The sequence below is a fragment of the Ambystoma mexicanum genome, chromosome 9 (assembly GCF_040938575.1).
Source record: "Ambystoma mexicanum isolate Mex_15411 chromosome 9, UKY_AmexF1_1, whole genome shotgun sequence".
Classification (NCBI taxonomy): Eukaryota; Metazoa; Chordata; class Amphibia; order Caudata; family Ambystomatidae; genus Ambystoma; species Ambystoma mexicanum.
The window spans coordinates 888,798,764-888,825,673 of NC_090931.1; the positions used below are offsets into that span (position 1 = coordinate 888,798,764).

At 44.2% G+C, this 26,910-nt stretch overlaps 1 protein-coding gene across 4 annotated transcripts in view; it reads left to right on the forward strand.

The window, feature by feature from the left end:
* USP40 (ubiquitin specific peptidase 40) overlaps positions 1 to 26,910 on the forward strand; it is a 2,045,603-nt gene that overhangs the window by 1,487,433 nt on the left and 531,260 nt on the right. For all 4 annotated transcript variants that reach the window (XM_069616007.1, XM_069616010.1, XM_069616008.1 and 1 more), the window contains one exon: positions 11,439 to 11,533. In XM_069616007.1, coding sequence (XP_069472108.1) covers positions 11,439 to 11,533 — 95 coding nt within the window. The remainder of the gene's footprint in view (positions 1 to 11,438; positions 11,534 to 26,910) is intronic.

The following is a 26,910-nucleotide window of genomic DNA, read 5'->3' on the forward strand; positions in this document are numbered from 1 at the left end:
GTAGTAAAAAAGGATTTTCATCACCTTTACGTTTTGTGAGCCAGCACACCGCACCTTATGTGGAGTGCTGGGGGGATACAATGCGTTCCCTTTCTTAATTACCTGGTAACATTTTTGATACAATTGCAAGTTTACTTGAATGGCTGGAGGCAGTGGTTTTACCTTAGTGACGGTTTAGTCTTATTATTCGCAGGCTGTTAAATCAGCCTTGGTAATGCACAGAAGGGCCACCTTTCGGCTAGAATGGTGTGCTACTTCATTTTTTCCCCCATTTCTCGTGTGCTTGTTGTTTAAGGTCTTCCCATGCCATTCTTGGTGGAAACTACCTCAGTGGAAGTTTTGTCTTCAGTGGGAATCCTTTGTATTCTCCTCCCAGGCTCCAAAGTGTCCTGAGAAAGCAGGAAGTGAAGGAGGAGTCCAAGATTCTGCAGCCCTTTCTTTAACCTTGCCTGAAAGGAACCAACTCCCTGTGGGGTGGCTGTCCTGATTGGACACCAGACCACCCCTTTCTGTAAACTTCAGAGAGAGATTGCAGAAGCTGTGCTGTAGTTCCTGATAAATACTCTGAACCTGGAAGCTGCTAACAAGTTGACCCCTGGAGCTGAAACCAAAGAGGAAGATGAAGAAAATATGGCTGTAGCGATATCCAGCAACCAGGGAGCCTGCTGTGTAACCAGAGCCTGCTGTAACCCTGAAAATCACCATAGGGGTCCTGAACGGAATGACTCCTACCCAGAGGCTGATGAGATCCACTAGTATCAGGAGGACCTGCATTTTGAGCCATCCAACGACGTGCTGCGACCTTGCTGGGCTGCAGTACCCCAATACCCTGGGACCTCAAACTTTGGTGGCAGACACCTGGCTCTCGAGAGACACAATTCAGATCCCTGAAGTCCCCTCACCAGAGTACAGGACCGAGAGAGTGAAGAGAATCTGACCAACGATATTCTTTTTTCGTCTAGTCTCGCGAGGATAACTCAGGGGCAACATGCTCGCCTTGGAAGCAAGACGATACGGAGCAACACGGGTTCGAACCCCGGTCCCGCGCTTATAAACCTCTGGGTATTAAGCGCATTATAAGTAACATATTTCATATCTAGCTGCTGTAAAAAGGTGCCAAATCCACAGAGCTGTGAGAATCCATGAAGTATCAGTTGTTGAAGCATCCTCTGACGACTACTGCTGCAAGTTCCCATCTAGTGTCCAGTTCTTTCATCTCCAGCCAAGAATCAAGGGACAGGGTCCTGTACTTCTGCATCCTGAAGGCATTCACCCAGAAGCTCTTCTTTTCTCTTAAGGTACTGTGTGGACATGGGTAATACGTAACTTAAGTCTGGTGTGCATACTGTGACTGAGTGGGTGATTTGCGTGGATGGGAGTTTGCCCATACCACTGTCCAGGACTATTGCTGGAACACATATAGTGAGCTTTCTTCTCAGAAGTCCCTGAACACTTTTAACTAACTCCGAACGTGAATACTTACTTGTTTAAGAAGATCTCCTATGGAACTTTGACTTTCCTGCAACTGAACCCTGTCTCACCCTGCCTACAGCTGACACCTAGATCACTAGGGTCCCTCTTCTGCCTCTGAGAGAACTTGTGCAACAGACTAGGGAAGGGCAGAATGAGAAAAGGCGTCTGTCTTGAAAATTATAACAAGTGTGAAAGTACTTTCTTGCTGAAAGAATTAGTGTTGTAACTGTATCTGTGTGAACAAAGAAGTTACACAATCTCAAGTTATACTTACCTTTAAGTTGCATTGTGCGCACTAAAAAGTACATAAGTTGCTTTTCTTATTTTGAATGGTGTTTCCCCCTTCTGAAAACTAAAAGTGTTGGTACTCTTGTATCATTGCTTAACTGAATGAGCTTAAAAGCTTACCAATAGGATTTACCTACCTTGAATAACATTGTGTTCTTCAAGTGTAATTGAGTTTTGCTCCCCCTGATCGGCTTTATACAGACCTAAAACAGTTACTAACTAGAAGGTAATACTTGGCTTATGAGTTGCTTGAAACCTCTCTTAAAAAGTATATGGTTACTTACCTTGAATAGCTGCTGCTCTTCTAAACTTGTAACACTGGGTTGTGCCTCTCCAGAAACTGCCTAGAGCATTTCCAAAATAGTCATAGGGTCAATTACTTACATTGAAATACATTGTGTCTTTCTTAAAGTGTAATTGGAATTTGCTTTCCCTGATTTATTTAGTGCATTCTGAAATAGTTATTAAGTGTTCATACTTATCCTTGAGTAGCTTAAGGCCCCTCCAGAAAGTATAAGTTAATTTACTAGCTCTGAACTGAACAGTTCTAAAAACTGAGTTCTAAAAAGTAAGGTTGCAAGGAGAATACTTGTAACAGGGTTGGTTTATTATGTGATTTCATAACAGAGTGTCACTGCATGACTGACCGGGATTACTATCCTTAAATTACTGACTGTATTCTCAAAGTATATCTAACCTGGTTTTACTCCCCATGAATAGCTGATTGCATTCTGAATGTGTTATAGGTTTGACTTACGGTGAACTGCTGATTGCTATTCAGAATAAGGTTATGCATTGGGTTGTATCCCCCAAGTATTGAGTTGGTTTTTATAACTTTGTTTATATGATATGTGATTGATAGTTATTTGTACCAAGCTGCAGCCCTCTCTCCCTCCTAAGATAAGCCTGGCTGCTCTGTCCATGCTAACACATTCTTAGGTGGTACAGCCTTATACTAAGAGTGGAGCTTATGTACTGCCTCAGATGTATGGTTTTATGAAGTCCTTAGTTGGACTTTAGAAAATTGTCCTAGCACATGAATACCGTGATTAATTGAATTATTCCACGCCAACATTAAAAAGTTCAAATGCTATAGGCATCTTCCCAAATGATGACATGATTGGATTCTAAATAGAAGCACAATTATCAGATCTAGAAGTAAAAATATAAGAGTAAAGTGCAAATCCATGTAACCGGAGTGTTGCATAAATAATTTTGAAAAAATGTTATCAAGTGTAAATAACCTGTATACATTTATTATATGCTTGTACACAAGTTTTTCAAAGCTCAACCATGCATGGGAGGGGAAGACACGGACAGGACAACGATCTTACTGTGTATGGTACATTCAGGTTATGGAGGTGAACAGAAAGGGAAGTGCGTGGGGGGGGTGGCAATAGGGACAAGTGCGCCCAGTCCCTCAGAACATGGGTAAGTGCAGGGAGATACCACCTTCATGGGTTGTAATTGAAGTGCAGTAGTGCTGTGGCAAGTGCAAAGCCCGGGGGCAAGTGCAGGAGACTGGCAAGGAGAGCATGGGACCTGTGAGGCTCTGAAAGGTACACCAGGCAGCCAGTCAGCGAAACTGAACAGAAGTAGAGGAGAGGGAGCAAGAGAACAAGGAGAGGTGGTTAGCAAGGGAGGGGGAGAGAGAAGGAGGCGGCGAAGAGGAAAGTCTTGAGGAGTTTCCAAAATTTAAGGAGATCCGGGTCAAGACGGAAAAAGGCTGTTCCAGAGGGAGGCACCTGCAGAGGATAAAGATCTTCCTCCAAGTCTCTGCTTGAAAAAGCGTCTCACCCGCAAAGAGTTGGAGGAAGACGAATGGAGGGCTCGGGAAGGCAAGTATTTAGGAAGAGAGCGTTGCTGATAGTGGGCCCAGGCACCGCCATAAAAGATGCACTATAAGCAAAAATGTTATCCCTGCAAGTTCAAACATCGTAATTAAGTGCTAGTAAACTAAATATTTGTTAAAAGGTGCACAATATACACAAAATTCTCCTAACATTAATGTTCTAAACCAATACACAATGATCTCCTATACACTTTTATTTTTAAATGTACTTTTAAAACATTGCACTTTTTTAAAGAAACTCAGATACCCACAGTCTGCAATGCAAGTGCTCCAAGTAAGGCATCTCTGCTAAAACACTACCATCATTACAATATAACTATATGTTCTGCCTTCATTGCAGTACACGAAAATAAAATGATGTACTGTATTTCCATGGATATACTTTGAATAGGAACTGCTACAACTTTAATCTATACATACTCTTATGCAAGAGCTATTTTGGCATGGAGCCATACATTATCTGATAGTTTTCAGTACCCCAAACTAGTATATACTGGTATACTCAGCTTAGTGCCAGAATGGAAAGTATAATTTACCATTCGAAGGGATTGTGTCCTCCGACGTATCCTTATCTTGATAGATTACATTCCAGCTTGCTGGTCTCGGAAATTTTTTCAGTAGAGGGCGCTGCACATCGACATCCCTCAATCTGGTGTCCCTCGACAGCCTCCGTCTCGGTGCCGACGTCATTGTGCGTATAAATAGACTCGCACAGCGACCGTTGCTCAGTTCCGTTTTTCCACGCTTCGTGGGCCACGGAATCGTGTTGCTCAGTTCTTTCTTCAAGAAGATTCAACTTCTTCTTCGAAGATATCATCTTAATTTGATGGCTTCCTCATCCGAACCGTCGACCCCACGGTCTGGCTTCAAAAAGTGTTGTGATTGTGGGAAGAAAATGTCGTTGACGTATCCTCACCGGATCTGTTTGTGTTGCCTGGGATCGGAGCATCACTGTTCGGAATGCGAGGACTGTATGTCCATGACGGCGAAAGCCTTGAAGGAGCGTAAGGGGAAGCTAGAAAGAGGTAAGACTCTTAAAACTTCTACTCCCTCGAAAGTTTCTTCGAAAGAGTCGAGACATTAGTCTCCTCGCCGTCACAGGAAACATTCCCGTTCAAGGTCTCGAAGCGGTTCCCATCAGTCTTCGAGATCGAACCACTCTAAGAAGAGGCGTCGCAGATCTCGCTCTTCTTCGTCTTCTTCTGTCTCCCCGGAAAGGGTCACCTGTCCCACGAAACACAGCTCTACAGCTAATGGGAGGAATTCCGTAAGAAAATGCTCAGCGTCTTCGAGAAAGCGGCCTCGACCCCTTCGGAGACGGCTAAACTTGATAACCTGGGTGAAAGACCCGAAAAATCAGAACGCCGCGAGTCATTGCACTTGGCGAAAGAAACTACCCGAGAGCGTCATGAACCCTCGAGTAAAGGCAGTAAGTCTGCGTCATCGACGCCGTCGAAGGTTTCTTCGACTCATAAATCGGCAGTCATCGACGCCTTTGTCGAAGGGTCCGTCGACGCATAAATCGGTTGCATCGACACCGTCTTCGACGCCAATGTCGACGCCGATAAAAGACAGACCTACATCTGTCACTACATCTCAGACAGTAGAGGTATCGAGGACCTCGACCATGACCTCGGCGATGCCGTCAACATCTTCGACAACTCAGAGTAGGATTCTGATCCTCTCGAGTACTTCGAGGCCTCTTCTAACATTTTCGATGCCCTTTTTGGGTTTGTCAAAGCCTTTGACTTCCACGTCGTCACTTCGACGTTTTCTCAACCGGTGACAACCAATTTGGCCCCTTCTGCTCTAGAAATGGGTTTCAAACCATTTCCTAGGTCTGATTACTTTAGAGCTTTGTCCTCTATTTATGGGGAGGGGGAGGATTCCGACCATGAGACCTTTTGGTTTACAAAGGACCACAACACCCATACCAGAGGAATTTATCTCTGAAGAGAACAGGTTAAAAGATCTTCAAGACTCTTTACATGAGGCAAGTGGTTTAGATACTTCTCCAGAAGTAGAGTTTGCTAAACCAGACCCTGGGGAGCATGCTGAGACCCCCTATAGGGTTCTGATGGCTAGAATAATAGAATTCATGGGGTGGTCTACACCTACACCTTCTTTTCAGCAGGATGACCTTGCTGACATTTTAGTTAAAGGTCCACAGGAAGATCCTGTTGTTCCTTTTCATACTGCTCTGCAAAGAAAGATCCCTGCTAATTGGGAAACTCCTGAAGTTATCCCTGCAGTTAACAAGAAACTATCTGCCAAATACAGGGTATCTGCTACAGATCCTGAATACTTGAGCAAACATCCAACTCCAGAGAGTTTGGTTGTACAAGCAGCAACTTCATCAAATAGTAGATCTGCATACCCTACTATTCCACAGGACAGGGACGATAAAAGGTTTGATGCCATGTCAAAAAAAGTATTTTCGGCATGTAGCATGGCGCTTATGTCGATTAACGCCGCTTGCAAGATTCAGCCATACACTTTGGGAGTGTGCTTAATCTGCGGCTGACTGTCTCCCAGAAGGAGAAGAAAGGAAAGCATTTTTAAACATCAAAGATGGGAAAGATGCAATGTGCGAGTCCCTTCAAACAGGCATTGATTCTGCTGACAGTATCAGGCGGGCCATGGCGGCAAGTACAACAATCCGCAGATTTGCGTGGTTGCGAAAGTCTGGTTTTGCTCCAGATGTACAAGCCAGACTTTTGAACATGCCCTTTGACGGCACTTCTTTATTTGGTAAGAAGGCTGATGACAGCCTGGAGAAGTTACAAACATCCAAGGCAGCAGCGAAATCTCTTGGGGCTGCAATCCGACAGACTCCAAATCGCCCCTCAGGAACCACCTGGAGGGGTTGGTCCTTTCGCTTTTACTCCGCATTTGGAAAAGGCAGATGACAGCCAGCTCAAAGGGGCCAGAAACGATTCACCCGTGGTGGACGGGGAAAAGGTACAAAAACCGCAGCAGCAGGTGCCACTTTACCCTCGGCATCTGCGTCAGCCGCTTCTAAACCCCTCTGAGGTCTCCCCTCAAAAGACACCAGTAGGGGGCAGGTTAACTCAACATCTGGCAGAATGGCAGGCTATTACGTCAGATGCTTGGGCATTGGAGACAGTTGCCCAAGGTTACTGCCTGCTTTTTCTACACACCCCTCAGAGTCATCCACCGGGGAACAACTCTTTGAAGCTTCCGGATCCGCTCCTCATGCAAAAGATTGTAGACCTGCTAGAGAAAGGTGCCATAGAACCGGTACCTGCAGTGGAGAGGAACAAGGGTTGGTATTCCCCCTACTCCCTAGTACCGAAGAAGGATGGAGGACTGAGACCCATCTTGGACTTACGAGAATCAAACAAATTCCTCAGGAAGGACAAGTTCAAGATGGTAACTCTTTCTCAGATCCTTCAGGCACTCCAGCTTCAGGACTGGTTGGTTTCTCTAGACCTTCAGGATGCTTATTTCCATGTGCCAATCCATCTCAAACACAGGAAATACCTGAGGTTTGCAATTGGCAACTCTCACAATCAATTTCGAGTTCTGCCATTTGGGCTGACCTCCTCCCGAGGGTCTTCACCAAGCTAATGTCGGTAGTGGCGGCGAGTCTAAGGAGGGAAGGGATCCATGTCTATCCCTACCTAGACGATTGGTTGATCAGAGCAGTATCATCGGAACAGGCTCAGATCCAACTAGATTATGTTTGCCACTTTCTTCACAAACTGGGCTTCTCCCTCAACTTAAAGAAGTCACAGATGATACCATCACAGAGACTCCAGTTTATTGGAGCGGTCCTGGACGCTTCCCTGGGCAGAGCCTCGCCACCAGAGGTGAGGGCCCAAGATATTCTGCAGATGGTCACCAAATTTCAAAATGCCCAACTTCTTCCAGCCTTCGACTTTTTGAGGTTGCTAGGCCTCATGGCATCCTGCATCTTCCTAGTGCCAGAGGCTCGCCTGAGAATGAGATCTCTCCAGTGGGCGCTGAGAACTCAATGGTCGCAATTCTCAGGAAGAATGACAGATCTCCTTCAAGTCCCGGACAGAGTGGCTCGAGACCTTCAGTGGTGGGCCTGTTGGGAGAACATTTTGAAAGGAGAACAGTTCTGGCAACCATGGCCGGAGATAACAGTAGTCACGGATGAATCACTAACGGGGTGGGGAGCCCATGCCAATGCCTTGGCCATCAGCGGTCGTTGGTCTCCATCGGAGTCCAGACTACATATCAACCTGTTGGAGCTGAGAGCAATCAGACTAGCGCTGAAGGCTTTTCTGCCATCTGTACAGGGGAAGAATGTCCTAATAATGACGGACAACACAGTGGCCATGCACTACCTCAACAAAAGAGAAGGCGTAGGATCACTGCCACTGTGCAGAGAGGCGATGCAGCTCTGGTTTTGGGCAATTCAAGAAGGAATCTCTCTATTGGCAGTTCACTTAGCCGGAAAGAAGAACTTGACAGCAGACGCTCCGAGCAGGCAGAGAACAGTCTCCCACGAGTGGGAACTAGCTCAGGAAGTCCTTCAAGAGATCTTCGCCCTTTGGGGAACCCCGCAAGTGGATCTGTTTTCCACCAGTATCAACAGGAATTGCGATCAGTTTTGTTCAAGGGAATTTCCCCCGAGTGGAGCTCTAGGGCATGCGTTAGTTGTAGACTCGGAGTTTCCACCTCTATACATTGAGAATATTCCGGAAGACTATGATCCTAATTGCCCTGGATTGGGCCAGGAGAACGTGGTACCCGGACCTTCTGGACATGTCCATCTGCCCTCCGATTCGTCTTTCGCAAAGAGAGGATCTTCTCTGCAAACCTCCTCATACAATTTTTCACAAAGACAAAGTTGTTTTACAAGTGAAGCCTAATTTCCTCCCAAAGGTGGTCTCTGAATTCCACATCACTCAGAAAATAACCTTACCTTCATTCTATCCTCCTTCCCATCCAGGGAAAGAGGAAGAGAGGCTACATAGGCTGGATCCAAGGCGTGCCTCGAGTTTTTAGATCAACAGACTTGCTAGGATAGGGCAGGCAGACCAACTGTTTGTAGGTTATGCAGGACACAAATTAGGATTGCCAATCACAAAACAGACCATTTCAAGATGGATTATTTTAGCCATTCTAGAATGCTACAAATTGGCAGGGAAAGAGCCCCCTTATCACCTTAGGGCTCATTCAACCAGGGGTATCGCAGCCTCTTCGGCTCTCCAAAGAGGGGTGCCGATTCGGGAATATGTGCAGCTGCCACATGGTGGTCCGCACATACCTTTACAAAATTCTAGTCTGGATTCCTCATCTAGCCAAGAGACAAGATTTGGCAAAGCTGTGTTACATTCTGTTCATTCTTAAAGGGAAATATTCCAATTTTACTCCCACCTCCTCTTTCACACCACTGCTATGGGAGTCTATCAAGATAAGGAGTACGTCGGAGGACACAATCCCTTCGAAGAACAAGTTACTTCTTACCTTGTAACGTTCTTTCGTTCCTCCGACGTATTCCTTATCGCCCCTCCCCTCCATCCCCGCAGTAAAACTTCCCTTGTAGTTGCAGCTTACGCTCCTTCAAGGTCAATAACCAATTCATGCACAGCTAAATCCAAGCTTCAAAACGGAACTGAGCAACGGTCGCTGCGCAAGTCTATTTATACGCACAATGACGTCGGCACCGAGACGGAGGCTGTCGAGGGACACCAGTTTGAGGGACGTCGACGAGCAGCGCCCGCTACTGAAAAAATCTCCGAGGCCAGCAAGCTGGGATGTAATCTATCAAGATAAGGAATACGTCGGAGGAACATCCCATCGAAAGAATGTTACAAGGTAAGAAGTAACTTGTTCTATTTTAAAGCACAACATAATGGCATTAGTGTCTGTCATGTACATGATAAAATGCAAGTGCTAAGAATCCAGACTCCTGTTCTTATAAAGTGCAAGTATTCAAAATAGGTAAGACACTATAATAAAGGGCATGCTAAGTACTCATTTGTACGTGTCTTGATAGAGATTTATAATAAAACAGCATGTTAAGGACAGATAAAAACAAGGCCAAATATACCATGAGACGGGACTACAGTGAACAGTGCACAAGTACACAACTATGTACTCACTATGTAAAAAAAATAGAAAAGAAAGTTGAAGAAAATTCGGTAAGCATGTCATCAAAATGATAAAAGTATGACCTGAAATATCTAATAGTTTTCATTACAGAAAGCAAATCATCTAAATACAGTGTAATGGCTAACCTCATATTGGACCTATTCCGCAGCAAAGGTGTACAGCTCCTCACTTTTATAGTGTCCTTTAGAGGCTTTAGTATCATAGTCTATGATGCATCTTCTTTTTGGCTACTACCATGTGGTTTCTCAAATATATAATCGATTACAAAGTAGGAAAAAGAAGTCATGTCTCCTCCATGAATCTCATTAAAATGCTTAGCCAAAGGATGGTTAGAATCTATATTTCTTAAGGCTCTACTCTGCTGAAGGATACGAATTTTTACTTCATGAATCGTACTTCTTATGTAGCACTTGTCACAGCTGCATATTGCTTTCACATAAGCGCCCAGCTACCTTAGGGTGTGGTGCGCTGTATAAATAATAAACAAACAAACGAACATGTGATCCTTTTGTTAATTTGAACCATGTGACCAGCTGTAGGATTCATATATTATTTAACATTGTACATTCTCGCCATATTGGCACGCTTTGCATTTGCAGCATTTTATTAATCCACTTTGTTGGTCTTTCAGCCTTGTGGTGCCATCTTGTTTACACTTGACTACAAATAAACTAGGAGCAATCAGTGTCCACGCAGACGACAACTTCCTAAAAGTCATAAAAACGTGATTAGCAATACTTGACTTCAAATCATAATCACATGTTAACTGGTGCCAATGTTTATTCAAAACCTGCCTAATCCAAATCGCTTTATTATATTTGATGAGTAATCTAATGGTGCCAGCATCTGTTCTTTTATTTTTGGATGTGTATTTTACCAGCAGGTCTTCTCTAGCATACCTGCTTGTTTTGTCAAATGCCACCTTAATGTCCTCTTTAGGATATTGACGTGCTGCAAACTTATATATACTTGTACAAATGTGTTTTTGTGTGGTCTGCATTTTTTAAAGTTTTTTGGGACGTGATCTTAAATTATTCTGCTTTTTCAACAATGCACCAAGTGAAAATTCACTAGATGTAAAACTAATATCAGAGGATGGAATCTTCTTTGATGTGCACTGCGGGAGGGACATGAATATGCTAGAGCTGCCTGGTTTCCAATTCACCTAGAGCAACATCCATTTTCAAATTTGGGACAACAATATGACATTCTGGAACAACGATGGCAGTATAACAACATCATATAAATAAATCTAAAGCCAAGGCCAGTTACAAAAATGCTGCTTTAATATTTTTTGCTGTACCAAGATTTACCAGCCTGACTAATGGGAATATTAAAGTATGTGAATCTGTAAAATCAATGCTGGACCACTTAAGTTGCAAGTAATTCCGTTTTTTCTTTTCCTCCACATAAGCTTTCTGTGAGCATGAACCTTTTTCACTTTTCATGTTCCTTTCCATTTTCACATGTACACTGTGCACACATGCTTTTGCTCCTCAACATTCTAGCCATTTATCACTCTTAGTTTACCGTGTTCTTTGACTATGTGTGTCTGTCACCTCTACATGCAGTGCTGGAACTGCGGTCATTTCCCCCCATGTGTCCAGACTTGTTTGTGCATGGTGTGTGCAGTCACTGTGCATCTCCTTCTTTTTTCATGCTCTTACTGTGACTTTGCCATTTTCCCAATCTTTGCATCTCTTCCTAATTTTAGATTGCCTGGAGTTGGAGCGCACAGAATCTTCGCTGAGCTACAGAGGGGATCTTGAGATTTCACTGGAGTCAACATTGGAGGATCTGAAAGCTCAGGTGAGCGTGCGATTGCTGCGCAGCGCATAGCACTAGGGTTATGTGTCCTTCCCTCTGTCATTTCCAGAGCACCCCTTTCAAAATACAGAGTTTTTAAAACGGCCATGTCCAGTCATACATTGACAGCTATGTATGACTGTGCAAAAAAGTTTGCTGTGTTAGTTCTACTTTAAATAAATGACAACAGTTGTGTTTTGATACCTTTTATTAGACTCGCTGAAAAGTGTTATGTTGAGATGGAATACAGCCTTGAAAGTTCAAAGTCACATAGATCTCACCAAATGCTGAAAAGCAAATTGTAGGGAATGAAACATGAGTTTTACGTCCAGGATTGTTATGCAACGAATGCAATGCTGTGAACATCTTATCTAACAATTATACATTTGTACAACATCATTGTTTGCTTGAAAACAGAGCAGTTGGAAATATTGTCTGCTTAATAGGTGCTCTCCTTTAAAACTTTTTTTAATACTACCGCTTGGATGTATGTGTTCTTTCTGAACCTTTGCTATACATAGTTCAAGCAGGGATAAGGGATAACGGCAATCCAAAGGAAGGGACCAAACCATTACTGGACAGATTAACTAAGCAAGTGAGCTAAACGCACATTACAAAACAAAGCTTTATACAAAGTGAACAGTTGAAAGAAGACTAATTCAACAGTTGAATGCAGATTAATTGAACAAGTGGCATTAAATTAATGAAGAAAATTCAGTATGTAAATGCATAAAATTCAGAATAATTTATGAATTCAACAATAAATAATTGCTGAGGCACAATGTAAAAGCAAGTCTCCAATTGTGGTTCATATTCAGTAAAACATGAGGGGTGCAAGCGCAGTATAACTGGTTGTAATTCATACAGTTACATAGTTAAAGCAGTCTAGTCTTTTGTGTTTAAAAAGATGTCTGAAATGCTTTGTAAAGCAGGACCTAGTGACCTTGCAAATATGGTCAATTCTGTTCATGGTATAAATGGCTGCATGCAGGATTTAAAAAGGCAGATAAATCTTTTCTTATAATTTAGTCCTTTCACATATCTATTTGCATTGCTGGAAACAACTGCACCAAAGTTGATATTTTCAAATCCTGGCGGCTTCTTCTGAATGGCTAATACTGACAGCCTCCAGTGATTCTCACACTTAATAATACTTTACACTGCTATGCTTACTAAACTGTCAGTTATGTTAGATATGGGCAGGTGTCTTGGCAAAGATAATCACTAGGACCTAACACGTACCTGAGGGATACATTACTACCATAACACGTGGTGTGCTACCTAATGGTGAGGCTTCAAAGTTCACCGTGGTAAAACATGAAGCCCACATCTCTGTTCATAACTCTGTTTTTTAGGTTCAGTTTCTTGAAAATTTGAGTTCCCTTATTCTATTGCCTGTATTTTGTATATATTCTTTCAGTACCAAAACCGACAAGCCCTTCAGTGTGTGCCCATCTTGCGTGAAGTGGAGTCCCACTGTTTTGTTTTATGGCTGAGCGGTTATGACTGGGAATGTTCATTCTTTCAGACAATTCCTAGCATGCTTTAACTGTGTGCTTTACCTGTGGGCATTTCTTACATTGGAGAAGATACATAATGTTGCCATATTTGCAGATTGAAGTTCCTTGAATCTGTATTGTTTGGTTCTGTGGAGTTATTATAACTGATTCGGTTCAGGTGAGTTAGCAGGTTTTCCATCTCTTCTTATTTCATGGAAACATGTTCCAGGTCTCATTTGTTCTTGACACAGTGGACATGATCTCTTTGTTTATCTAAACTGTTTTTATGGCCCTTCTCTCTTAAAACTGAACACTACATGCAGTGGTTGAATCTTTTCATGAACTAACAGTTGTGTGCCACCCTTTACATTACAATATCTATGTAACCACATACAAATAACACAATATTGTGACAAGCAGCATAAAACCGATCTCAGGAACACTTCATATTGTGTCTCCTCTCCTCTGGTCCTTTCTGGGGTTGTTTGCCACCAAAACCCCATCTGTGGGGTGGTACATGACCTTTCCTGCATTTTCCGCATATACGCGGATTGCCTATTGTCGTTGCCCCCTTGAGTTTTGTGGTAACTTTCTACTCGCGTGACATTTTCCTAAAGTGGCCGTAGGGGTGCTTAACTGCCCCTGGACATTTTTCTGTGTCCACTGTGGGTCCAGTGAGTGTTAGACCAAACACCTACATTTTGCTCATAACTATGCCTTTTACTGTATTTTTAAAGCTCTGCTCTCCCCATCTGCAACTGTGAATGCATATTTGCACTGTAACTATTTTTAGTGATACAGTAACAATTTTTCTCTAAAGTGCAATGACTTGATATCTCTTTCTAAAATGTATCTTACCTTTGGTGGCCTCTGGCTGTGTTTTGGAATTGTTTCTAGCCCTCTAGAACAATTGACTGTGACGTGATCATTTATATTTTCCGAACTACTATGTTAGAGAAGGTGTACTCATTCTGTAACATTGTTAGTGTTATCATTGAGTTCCTTTATTGCTATTTTAACTGTGCTTTAATGTCGAACTCCCTTCTCTCTCTCTCCACCCCCCCCACCACCTTGTCTTTATATGTAATGTGACAACCACCAGGTCATGGATTTCAATGAGGAGAACCATCTCTGGTTCCGGAAGCACCTCAAGACCTTACTCTTTTCTTCTGTCTTGGCTCCCCCTCTCCCCTGCTGATCTGTTCTCTCTTAGCACTGTGCACCTGGCCACCCTCTGTCTTTTGGGCCCAGGTACCTGCTCATCCTGTCACCCTCCCGCACTGCCTCCGGGCCACCCCTTGCACTGGGGTCTGTATCTGTACCCATACAGCCCCCCCTTTTTCTTCCTGCACTTATCGGACCTACCCTGTCTGCTGCCTTAAACCTAGCACTTGCAAATTGCTGGCTGCATTACCACTGTTTGTTGCCTTTCTTATTTATTTATTATTTATCTGTTTCTCCTCTGCTTCGAACTTTCCACCTCTCCCCCCTTCAATACACTTTTCCCCTCCTCCTATCCCATGCACTTGCGCGTTCTCAATGTCACTGGGCCTAGTAAGATCGCTGTTTTGTTCTCCCCTGTTCCCCTCCCCTCCCTTGCCTTGTTGCGCTCTGAAACACCTGTGTACGAGCGCAATAGAAGTAAAATATCAATCAATATAATAATGGTCTGTTGTGCCTTAATGACATTGCTGTTTTTGTTATGCACTAGGTATTTGTATATGATGTGTTTAGTTGCGAAAATACTTATCTGATCATGGTCTATATATGTGCAACATAATAATTGTGTATATTTTTCAGTGCACCTGTGAGGTATTTTCTATCAATAAGGTGTACAGTAGACTAATAGTACCTGTGTGTCCGCCTATATCCCCTTCCTAGAGGTCATCCCTACTTCTCTGCCACTCTACAGTTGTTTGTGTTTCTTCTCTTTTGGACTGGGTGCACTGCCCCACCTTAATGTTAGTTATTGTACAGCCTTCACCAGAGTGTTGCTTCACATCTCTTATCTGTTACAAGTGTACCTTGTTGTTGTGGCTTCTTACTCCTGTCTAATAGTCAGGAAACTAACAAGAGATACAACACTGCTTATAGGTCCATGAAGTGTGCATTTGTCCTACTGAAGTTCAGATGCACGTGCCTAGGTAGGTGTAGCAGTGCTTTGAAGTGCAGTGCATAGAGGTGGGGGCATAGATAGTCGGAATGTGTTATTTGTTGAGCAGCTATTCCTTCAGGTGTGTGTGGGGGTAGGAACTGTATTCAAACCATGATGCACAACAACCTCAATGTTAGACAGGTGCATTGAAAGGAAGACTTATAAGAGAGCATGTCCTAATCAACGGCTTTTAATCCCAAAAGTGTTTGTTGATTATGAAAATCGTGTTATCATAACACCGATTGAGCCCTGTATCCGTAATCTTAACGGTCTCCGGTCCCCTGGGTCAAATGATGACACTTCTACCCCAGTAAACCTCTGAAGATGTTCCTAGACCATAGATGGGAGTCGTTGTGAATGTTTTAGACCACTAAAGGCCCAGGGTGGTGACATTGAGTTGGGAGGGCAGCTGTTTTGACACCCTATGCCACACTCTTAAGACTGATGCCTGGGATAAGTGAGTTAGGTGGTTTGCACTATGAATATCGGGATGCAATCTAGCCCACAGCTGACGCCCACATGAGCACTGCATTGCTGCTCTCATTTGGTAATGTGTATCGGTGTGTTTAACAAGCTTGCATATTCGTCATTGTCTGAAGCCAACTTCCTGCTGATAATTAGATCATATGCAGCAGTCCTGTTCTTTGCACACTGCATGACCCTTGATTGAGGTTGTTCCTTCTTTGCTAATACAGCCTGGCCTGTCTGCTCCTGGGTGTGCTTGTGGCTGTCTCTGAGGTCTTCTCAAAAAAAGCTCCTATGGGAGACATGTCAAATATTAGTAACTCCAGCACAATACATACTTGTCAATCTCCCATCCTCCCGTACTGCTCAAAAGCATCCTTTTCTTGCATGGATAAAACTATACTCTGTGCTTGGAAAAATACATTTTAATCATATCAAAACGATGTGAAGATATCTCAAAAAAACACTTTACAATTTCCAGTCCACTCATTGGTGGACTGATTTTCACACACGTTTTGTGATGTGGGTAGGTAAAACAGTGACAAATGTGTACACAAATCACAATATTTGTGATTACAGTACACTTTTCTAGAACAAAGGTAGGGGTCTGGATTGAGTACCTCAATGTCTTTTCTCAGGCCTTTCCCAATAGTCGCATTGTACATGGATGTATTTGTTTTTTTAACAACTTTTAGATTTTCAAGAGCATAAGTTACAGACATGCATGCATTAGAGAGTAGAAAACGTTAGCCTTGTCCATGTCTTCCCCATTATTCACTCCAGTCTTTGGGTTCTATTTGCTCATGAATTTTTCTTTTTTGCAAATGGTATTTATTGAGTATTTTATACAAGTTTAACAACATACATGTTAACTTCACAGTATGAATCAGCAAAAAGGTGAGTGTCATGCTTCCGTGTGAACGTAGAGACAACAATAAGTTGAACTTGTTACATGTACCCCCCCTTCCTCCCTTCCCTCCCCCACTCAATGTAATAGTTTTTACAATCAATGAACATATGGCAGGATTTAGTACTGCTCTGCTCATTGTTCAAAGTGTGCAGCACCTACAGTTTTCAACATGTTTTCCAACCTCAGAGAGAAAGTCCTCGAACGGAAAGGAAGGCTCTAAAGTTTATACTTAATGTGCAGTAGATCTTACGGAGTCCCAGTATGCTCTGTAAAACTCAAGAAAAGGCAGCCATATCATGTCTATGTTCTTGCGATATTCTTGGATCGCTGCCGTTAAACTCTCCATTTCGTAAATCGCATGTGCCTTGATCAGCCATTACCTTTTTGTGGGGAGGGTGGCTGACTTCCATTTCACAGTAAGACATACTCTTGCAGCCAGGTGCAGGTTTCGGGGCAAGTGCGTCAGGGATTCATAAGAGTCATCATCGTCGGCTTGGACCCCAAACAAGATCAAAACAGGTGTGAGTACCCTAGCAATGCCATCTATGGCCTGGATCCACCCCAGAACCTCCTTCCAGTAGGTTTGAGCCTCCCGGCATTGCCACCATTGGTGCCAGTAGTCACTCCTCTCCCCACACCCTCTCCAGCAACGGGGGGACATGCCTGGGAAAATGTTTGCTAATCTGAAGGGGGTATAGTGCCATCTAACAAGCAGGCGTGCATTATGCATCTTATATTGCACGGCGATTGATGACCAAACTGCTCCGTGTATCGCCTTCCAAACATCTGGCTTATTTTCTAGTCCCAGCTCCATTTCACACTCCACTTCAGACGGTGGGCGCTTAAGATGACCCCTAGTGAGTAAGGACACGTACATCCGTGAAATGAGAGCCTTCGTTATCTGGGACGCGCTCAGTATTAGCTGAAATGGGGTGAGCGGACGTTTCAGCAAATCGCCCGAACGGGGGTCGTTCAGGATGCTTCTTAGTTTGAGAAATTGCGGGGGGGAGACATCCGTGCTCTGCAAGGCTTCCTTGAAGTCAACAAGGGATATGAAAGATACTTTCCTCCACATTTGCTCCGCTCTTGCGAGCCCCGTTTCATGCCAGGATTAGTAAGTGTGGACATAGTGTATGAGACCCTGAATGGGAGGGGACCAGATGCAACTGAGGGGGGAGGGACATGTTGTGACACCCCACATGGTTCTTGATGGATGCCACAGTGACCATAATACCTTTAGGACAGGATGCTCTTTAATTTGTCTCGTCATTGCTGCTGAGTGGACTCATAACCATTCCCCTAGTGTTACCGGTGAGATTGTCATTTTCTATCGCTACCCATTTCTTTTCGGGATTTTCCCACAAGTGATCTGGTAAGACACGGTGCTGGCATGCTCTGTAATATTCCTCTAAGTCAGGGTATCCCATACCTCCCCGATCCTTGGGCTGGATGAGAGTGGTATATGGTGTTCTTGGCTTTTTCTCGGCCCATAAATACTTTAGCAAGGTACGTTTTATTTCCGTCAGGAATTGTTTGGGAATGATGATTGGGAGAGATTGGAACAGGAACAGAAAACGGGGCAGTATATTCATTTTGATGGAGGTGAAGCGAGCCGCCCAGGACAAGGGGAGCTTAGTCCATCTTTTTGTCTTCTTGAATAGTAGCCCGTAAGGGAATGTAATTCCCTTCGAAAAGATCTGACAGGGCGACCTTAATGTTAACTCCTAAGTATTTAACCGAATAGGGTTGTATCTGGAAACCCCAATCTGCCTGTAGCTGCCTCAGTGGCTCTAAGTTTAGTTTAAGCGGGACTGCGGTGGTCTTTTGGAGATTTGCCCGGAAGCCCGAGAGGGCACCGTAGCGCTTAATTTCCTGGAAAAGGACAGGAATGGATTCTAGTGGTTGGGTGAGTTAGCGCAAAATATCATCAGCGAACATAGCTAATTTGTATTCCTTGCCTCCTGTTGGGATACCGTGTATCTGGGGGTGGGACCGAATCACCTGTGTGAAGGGTTCAGTGACTAGGGCATATATTAGGGGGGAAAGCGGGTACCTTGTCTAGTGCCCCGTGTTAGTGCGAAGGGTTCTGATGAGGTGCTTTTGATGGAAACCTTGGCCCGGGCCCCTGGTAGAGTGCTGTTTCTCCCTGAGTCCTTTATTCCCAGCCCTGACCATTTAAGTACCGCTTGTAAGAAAGGCCACTCCACGCAATCGAACGCCTTATCAGTGTCTATTGATAGGAGGGTGGGGCTATCACCGGCTTCCCGTAGGGTTGCCATAAGGTCAGAGCTTCCTTATGTTGTCTGCCCCTTGCCTTCCCTTCACGTACCCGACTTGATCGGTGTGGACCTGTTGCAGGAGGACTAAGGAGAAGCGGGCTGCGAGGATGCTGGAGAAAATGTTCGCATCCTCATTGATGAGGGAGATTGGGCGGTATGATGCGCGTTTCAGAGAGTCTTTGCCTTCTTTCGGGATCACAGTGATAATGGATTCGATAAATGAGCTTGGGGCCTGCCCTGATTCCAGGATAGAATTGAAGAGTTTGGTTAGAAAGGGGGCGAGGGAGTCGCAATTTGATTTGTATAAAGCTGGTGTGTAGCCGTCTTCCCCTGGTGCCGAGCCCGCTTTAAGGTTGGATATAGCGCTCTTTACTTCTAGAGTGGTAATGGCGGCATTTAGCATGTCTAGATGCTCTTAGCTGATGGGTGGCCGCGGGAGGGCGGCTAGGTATTTCTCAAAATCTGAGGAGGTGCTTTCGCCCTGCACCTAGTATAGTTTCGAGTAATATCTTGAGAAGCGGTTAACAATATCTTGTGGAGAGGTAATGGGGGTGTTGTGTTCATCATTGATCTTGTATACCGCTCTGTCTGCTCTTTGCTTGTGCAGGTAGTTTGCTAGCATTGTATGAGCCTTATCCCCTTGCTCAAAACATTTCTGCTTGAGGTACTTTAATTGCATTAAAGCTTTACCATAAAGAGCCCAATATTTGTATAGCCCAGCTCACACCTGTGTGTTAACATTAATTTCTGGGAGCTGAGGAAAATTAGCGGGGTGCCGGGGAGAAAAACAACCTTGACACTGGGTTGTGTTAACCTATGTAGAACCAACAGATGTCCACACTCTTGTGGAACTCTCCCGTCCCCTGCACACCCTTTCAATTGTAAAAACAATGAATACTTTATAAATTTGCAGTAGTAGCAGTTTGTTTTGAAAAACATGTATAGAAAACAACTTTGGAAACCGATTGTCAAAAGATAATAATCAATTTAATTTTGCTATGAATCACATGCTACCAATTTGCATTTTAATTCATCGAGTTATTAGCTTCTGTGTTGATATAGTTTCAACATTTCATGTAGTCCATACATTTTCACATTTTTAAGTCATACTCAAGTTTTAGCACAATATTCCTCGTGGGCACACAAACTTATCACACTTTCCTCACTTTTGTGGAGAAATGCCTTAAAACATATATTGTTTATAGAAAGTGTTGATATGTAGTACTCGATGCGTTTCGGGGTTGGTTTTATCCCCTTCTTCAAGAGTTGTTTGCCCTCTTTATTCCTTTTTCTTTATTCACCTATAATATACAATAATCAGGTCTTTCTCTTAACTGATCTCTGTCATGTTATTTTAAATCACAGAGTATATAATAATCACCTGGATGTCCAATGCTTAATCTCTTTACTGGATGTTCATATAGATTGAAGTCATTATCAATTTTAACCAAAAGATTGTGTGGATTCACAATTGGTATGCAACCTATAAAAACAAAAAAAATGGGCTAATTAAAAATGAGGATTTGTCCTGAATTCTAATGTAGGCTTTTTGTGCAAAAAATAAATTCTTAATCATGCTCATACGCTATGTGCTTCTGCATTTACCTGTCGTTTCTTAACGTTAGGCACTACTTCATAAGATGGATGGTGTAGCCGCTATCCGCTTAGAATGTCCTGTCATGGGTAGACTTCTATGTTTGGTAAGTACCAAGGTTATATCTGTAAAACACTCATACATGTGTTTTAGTTGGATGTTCTGGTGCCATAACCTATAGACAGTGACTTCCTTCAAATATTGTTTGAGTTAATTGTCACTTTTGAGAATACACTATTGATCTAATCAATTTTTTGCAAAAATGACTTAATCGTGTAACAGACACTCATCTCGTGCTTATCGTGGTTATGTTGTTAGTCTAATTTAGGAGAAAACTGTAGTTTTCTGATGGTGTCAGTACACTGTCACATTACAATGATTAGACTATTTCTTTAGCCCTTCTTACCTTCATCTACTAAAAGGAGCTCCAAGAGTCGATGCTGCGTGTAGTGCTGCTCCTCATGAATTTCGCTAACAATATAACCACGATATGGACAAGCACGAGATGAGTGTCTGTTACACGATTAAGTAATTTTTGCAAAAAATTGATTAGATCAATAGTGTATTCTCAAAAGTGACAATGAACTCATAAACACTATTTGAAGGAAGTCACTGTGTATAGGTTATGGCACCAGAACATCTAATTAAAACACATGTATGCGTGTTTTACAGATATAACCTTGGTACTTACCAAACATAGAAGCCTACCCATCACCGGACATTCTAAGCGGATAGCGGCTACACCATCCATCTTATGAAGTAGTACCTAACGTCAAGAAACGACAGGTAAATGCAGAAGCACATAGTGTATGAGCATGATTAGGCTTTTTGTGCAAAAAAAGAAATACTTAGATTAGAATTCAGGACAAATCCTCCTTTTTAATTAGCCCATTTTTATTGTTTTTATAGGTTGCATACCAATTGTGAATCCACACAACCTTTTGGTTAAAATTGATAAAGACTTCAATCTATATGAACATCCAGTAAAGAGATTAAGCATTGGACATCCAGGTGATTATTATATAATCTGTGATTTAAAATAACTTGACAGAGATCAGTTAAAAGAAAGTCCTGATTATTGTATTGTATATTATAGGTGAATAAAGAAAAAGGGATAAAGAGGGCAAACAACTCTAGAAGAAGGGGATAAAACCAACCTCGAAATGCGTCGAGAACTACATATCAACACTTTCTATAAACAAGATATGTTGTAAGGCATGTCTCCACAAAAGTGAGGAAAGTGTGATAAGTTTGTGTGCCTACGAGGAATATTGTGCTATAACTTGAGTGTGACTTAAAATTTTGAAAATGTATGGACTACATGAAATGTTGAAACTATATCAACACAGAAGCTAATAACTCAATGAATTAAAATGCAAATTGGTAGCATGTGATTCATAGCAAAATTAAATTGATTATTGTCTTTTGACATAATTGGTTTCCAAAATTGTTTTCTATACATGTTTTTCAAAACGAACTGCTACTATTGCAAATTTATAAAGTATTGATTGTTTTTACAATTAAAGCTTTACCATTCAATATATCTTTTAGCTCTGCCCTTAATCCCTTAATTTGACTCATTGTTTCTTCCTCATGTTCGGGGTGGTTCCTAAGGTTACGTTCAAGGCGGGAGATGTCCGCCCTTAGCTCCTTATCCCTGTGCTGCCTAAGTCTTTTTTTGGCTGCTCCTTCGGCCATCAAAATACCTCTCATGGTGGCCTTACCAGCCTCCCACACCGGGTTCAATGGCATCTCTCCTGTGTCATTCGTTTCGAAGTAATTTGCGATGGCTTCGGAGAGCGTGTCCTTGAACACTGGGTCTCGACACAAAAAGTCATTACACACCCATTTTCAGTTTGTCTTGGGTAAGGGCCCCAAATCTAGTTACAATGTACAAAGGTTGTGATCTGTCCAGGCCACTACTTCTATCCCAGAGCCACTCACATCACATTTGCATTCAGCCCCCAGTAGGATATAATCTATCTGTGAGAAGGTTTGGTGGGGGGGCGAGACGAAAGTGAAGGCTTTCCCTTCCGGATGTGTCGTGCGCCATGTATCTATTAAGTGATGTTCGCTTAATTGGCTTAGGAATCTGTTCCCCTGCAGGGTGGTTGGGGGGTGGTTATCCTGCCTAACCGAGTGCCAGTCTAGGTCTCGGTCAGCTACTACCTTAAAATCACCCCCGTAAATTAGCATACCCTCGCTCCAGCCCGCCAGGAGTTCAAACAATGGCTCAAAGAAAATGGATTGGCCTTGGTTGGGAGCGTAAGCGGAGCATAGTGTTATTGTGCATGTTCTCAAATGCCCTTTTAGCAGTACATATCTATCTTGGGCATCCCTGTGTATTTGAGTGATCTGAAGTCCCAAGGACTTACTGAGCAGTATCCCTACACCATCCTTTTTTTGGGGATCAGAGGCCCACACTGTGTTGCCTATCCCCTTACCAAAGATCTTGTGTCCCCCCCCCCCTGTTTGTATTTTGTCTCTTGTACAAACACAGTCTATTTTAGACTGTGCAAATTGTCGTGCCAACATAGATCTTTTTTGTGGAGAGTTGAGGCCCTTTACATTAAGGGACCCGAGGACTACACTATCGGACTTGGCCATATCTGCAGTGGTTTTCCATCAATGAGCCCCTTCCTTCCTCGAAGGTTCGACCCGGGCTTACCCTCTCTGTGTCAAGTATCCCTTTAATGTGTTGGATTAGGGCCGGACATGCATATAGCTTTGAGCGGTGAGTAGATTCCGTCGCATTGATTGTAAGGCTGAGTGTCCACTCCTTCCTCCATGCCCCCTCTTCCCCTGAGATGTGTTTAGACACACTCTCCTCCGGGTGAAGTGAGATGCCCTAGACATAGTAGGACCACACTGGTGGAGCCCCTCTCCTGGCATCAATCGAGTCCATTAGTACTCATGCAGGAATAGAGTTGCTTGCACTAGGTGTAGTGAGCTGTTGCTGCTTATAACTCAGTGTGGTCTCTAACTTGCTCCTGTTGCTGCGTGTCCCCCTGATACAGAGATTAGGAGCTCAAGCGTGTTCTGCTGGGTTATTTTGGAGCATGAACCTATGAAACCCATTGCCTCACGGTGTGTTTAGGCGCTTATACTTCCATTGGACTGCGTCCTTCCTCGTCTTGGGGTTTTTGGATCCTGGTAGTGGCCTGGTCCTGAGGGTTCAGTGCATGCGTCTGAGCCCGAGCAGGCAGCGGGGGCCATGGAGGTGTCGAAGGGCACGCTCTGCTTCCTCAGCCGAGGTGATTCGAAACTAGTCACCATCGTATTCGAATGACAGGGAAAAAGGATGACCCCAGCGGTACCGGACACCCTTCTCGTGCAGCCAGGTCATTAAGGGGCAAATCCCCTTGTTTTGGCAAGTGTTATTGCGGACAAGTCCTGATACAATATCACTCTTGATCCCCTGAATTCTATGGTGTCTTTATCTCTTGCCCTTTGTAGGATGTCCTGCCTTTGTGCGTAGTAGTGACATTTTATTAGAACTGACCGGGGCCCTCTTGGTGAACCGCCTGCTCTGTGAATCCTGTTAAATTCCAGCAGGGGGGTGGGGGGTCTGATTTGTCATAGAGGGACAGAATCAGGTCTTTGACCTTACTTTCCAGACCCACCGCAGTTTCCCCTTGCTCTTCCTCCAAACCAATGATACGAATGTTGGATCGCTGTTCACGTTTTTCTAAGCCGTCAAGCTTAGCCTCAATGTCCCGCTCTTTCTGTTCCAAGTCCGTGAGCTGGGTCTCATATTGCATTGTTGTGATATCGCTCGACTGCTGATTACTTTCCACTGCTTCAAGGCGGTCTTCTAATTTGGCCATCTACGTTTGCAGGTCAGAGACAGTTTCTTTGAGACTGGATCTGATTGATCTGAGTTCGCTGATTAGGAGCCTAATGTCCGATTTCGTGGAGCTATCAGGATCGTTCCCTGGTATGTCTGAGGAGCTCTGGACTTCATCCGGGACCATGGCGACCCCTGTCTGTGAGAACCTGCGCAGTGTTGCGAGTGTGCGTGGATCCAGGCTTCCTCTCCTGTTTGGCTAGGGGTGCGTTGTTACAGCAACGATAGACAAGGGTGCCCGGCCCGGGGGGGATCGCTAAGGAAACAGCCAGCGGACCTTCCCACCGGAAAAAATCTTGGGGACTAGTCTGCCTATCACAGGCGTGTTTTCGTTGGAACGAAGCTCCGCTCTATTACCTGGTGAAGCGTTCCACTAGATCCCTTTCGTGGTGTGAGGGCGACACTGAGTCTTCACCCCCTCTGCAGCTTATTTCCCCTGGGGGGGTGCCCTGTGGGTCTCGTAGGGGTGAGATCGCTCTTTGCAGCGCGTGTTCACTCCGAGGGGTGCTCTGGGAGTACTTCAGAGGCTGAAAGAGAGGAGGAGGAGGAGGAGTAGGGGTCCGTGTGTATTTTAGCCTCTGTCCTCAGGCTATTAGTCCCCCGGTTGGTACCAGCGCTATGGGTAGGGCTGCATTTTTAAAGGGACCCCCTTGGATGTTAGGCTCCTGACTTTGCAGTAGAGATGCGGGCTGGATTGAGTGGCCCCCGCTTTTACCTCGGCTCCAGCGCTCCTGCGCCCTGCTTCCCACCCGGACTGTCTGTTATCTGCTGTTGCGTGCAATTAGGCGGGCTCCATTGACCCGCTGCTGCTGATCTCCCGTGGCCTCTGCCTCTATCTCGGTGGCTCAGGGGGGGCTACAAAGCCGAGCCGCAGCTGCGGCAGCACTGCCTCGTCCCCACCGAAATGCGGGTCTCCTGAGACCAGAGTCGCTGTGCGGGGCAAGGCACCATCTCCTCTGGGCCCTCTCAGCATCCGGGGCCCGGTTTAATGCGCGCTCCGCAAGGGAACGCTGAGGGCCAGAGAATAGCATGGTGCTCCCCGCCCGCTTACCTCTGCTTTTTGATGATGGCCACTGCACTCGCCTTTTGCTGGGAGCGGACGGCGGCGGGAGGGAGGGGCACCGGGCTGCTTCCCACTACGGGTCTTGGCTGACACTCTACAATACAAAGGACCCAAGAGGGTACGATGTGGGGCCGCTCCGATCTCCGGTCCCACAGGGTCTCCTCTGGTGATCCAAGTCCTGTGGAGCCCATCACCCTCACTCGCTCTGGGCTTCGCTTTGGGCTTCATACGCGCCACCATTTTCTTCTTTCTGGCGGCTGGCCGGGGGGAGGTGCGGTGATTCAACAAGGTTTCTTTCGGCCTCGCTCTGCAGTTGTGGGCGATAAAGATGTTCTCAGGAGCGGTGAAGGTTCCATAAACTCTGTGAAAGCTCAATCTTGTGAAAGATGCAATATTTCCTGCATAATATTGTGCATGTTTCGCACCCGAAGAGGGAGACGATGGTCTAGGCTGCCATACTGTCTGTTCCCCCTGGTGGTCTCCACATGGATGTATTTTTAAGACCAGATCTTAACGGGACACCGTGACAAAATGAAACTCTTGTCACCTGCTTAGTCTCAGACCCACATTCATAACCTCAATGTACTGTGTGTAACAAAACAACAAAAACATGTTGACAAAGGTGTTTCGGCCTCTAGTCAGGTGTTGTTTTTGCTGTACCACTCAATTTGGTTAGGCCTTCATCAGGACAAACTAAGTTCACTCCCCATGATGAAACTAGAGTAAATGGCACAAGTGGATTCTTCTATTCCCAAGTGGTCAAGTTTTGTCTGCAAGAAAACAAACTGCCACAAGTTTCAAACTCACTCACTCTCAACAAACTCTGTTACATTCAAACTGTCAGAGTACACAATCTTACTTGGGGCTCCAAGTGACTCTCCCTTTCAACTGCTACGTACGAATGCTGTTCAAATATTTGTATTCATATTGTTGACCTTTCCTTTTCTTGAGTAAATCTAGAAGAAAAGTAATATATGTATACACATTCCTTTTCTTTTAAGTTTATAGCTCACAAAAAAAGATCTAAACTGTATTACCTTGTCCATATTTGTAGACTGTTATTGAATTTCTCAAAGATGTTGGAACTCAAACCATTGTATCTGTGGGGACAGGTATACAAAGATGTCTTCATCCCTTGTTCTTTCAATGTCCATATCTCACTCCTAGTTCACTGTTGCTTAGTGATCTCTACTACAGGCAACCTACCTCCATTAGCCCCGGCCAAATGGCCCACACCACTTCTCCATGGCTATAGACTGCACAATTCGAAGGTTCAATACACAGCCCGGGTACATCGAGTGGACCATTAGGATACATTCCAAATACGTTAACAACTGGTCAAACATGATTTGTAGCAGCAACTCTTGTCACTCAGCAGACTTTCTTCCTTCACTCGGTCCTTGACCCTTTGAAGGGAACTTCTATGATCGGGATGGGGTATCTGTAAGCCCAGACAGAGGCCCACAAGTTTTCAGCCAGAATTACTCAATGAGACAATGCACTGCAGCAGTGCCAGAGGTCCCAGGATATTTGGGTATTACAGGCCTGAAAGGTCACTGCACTTCATG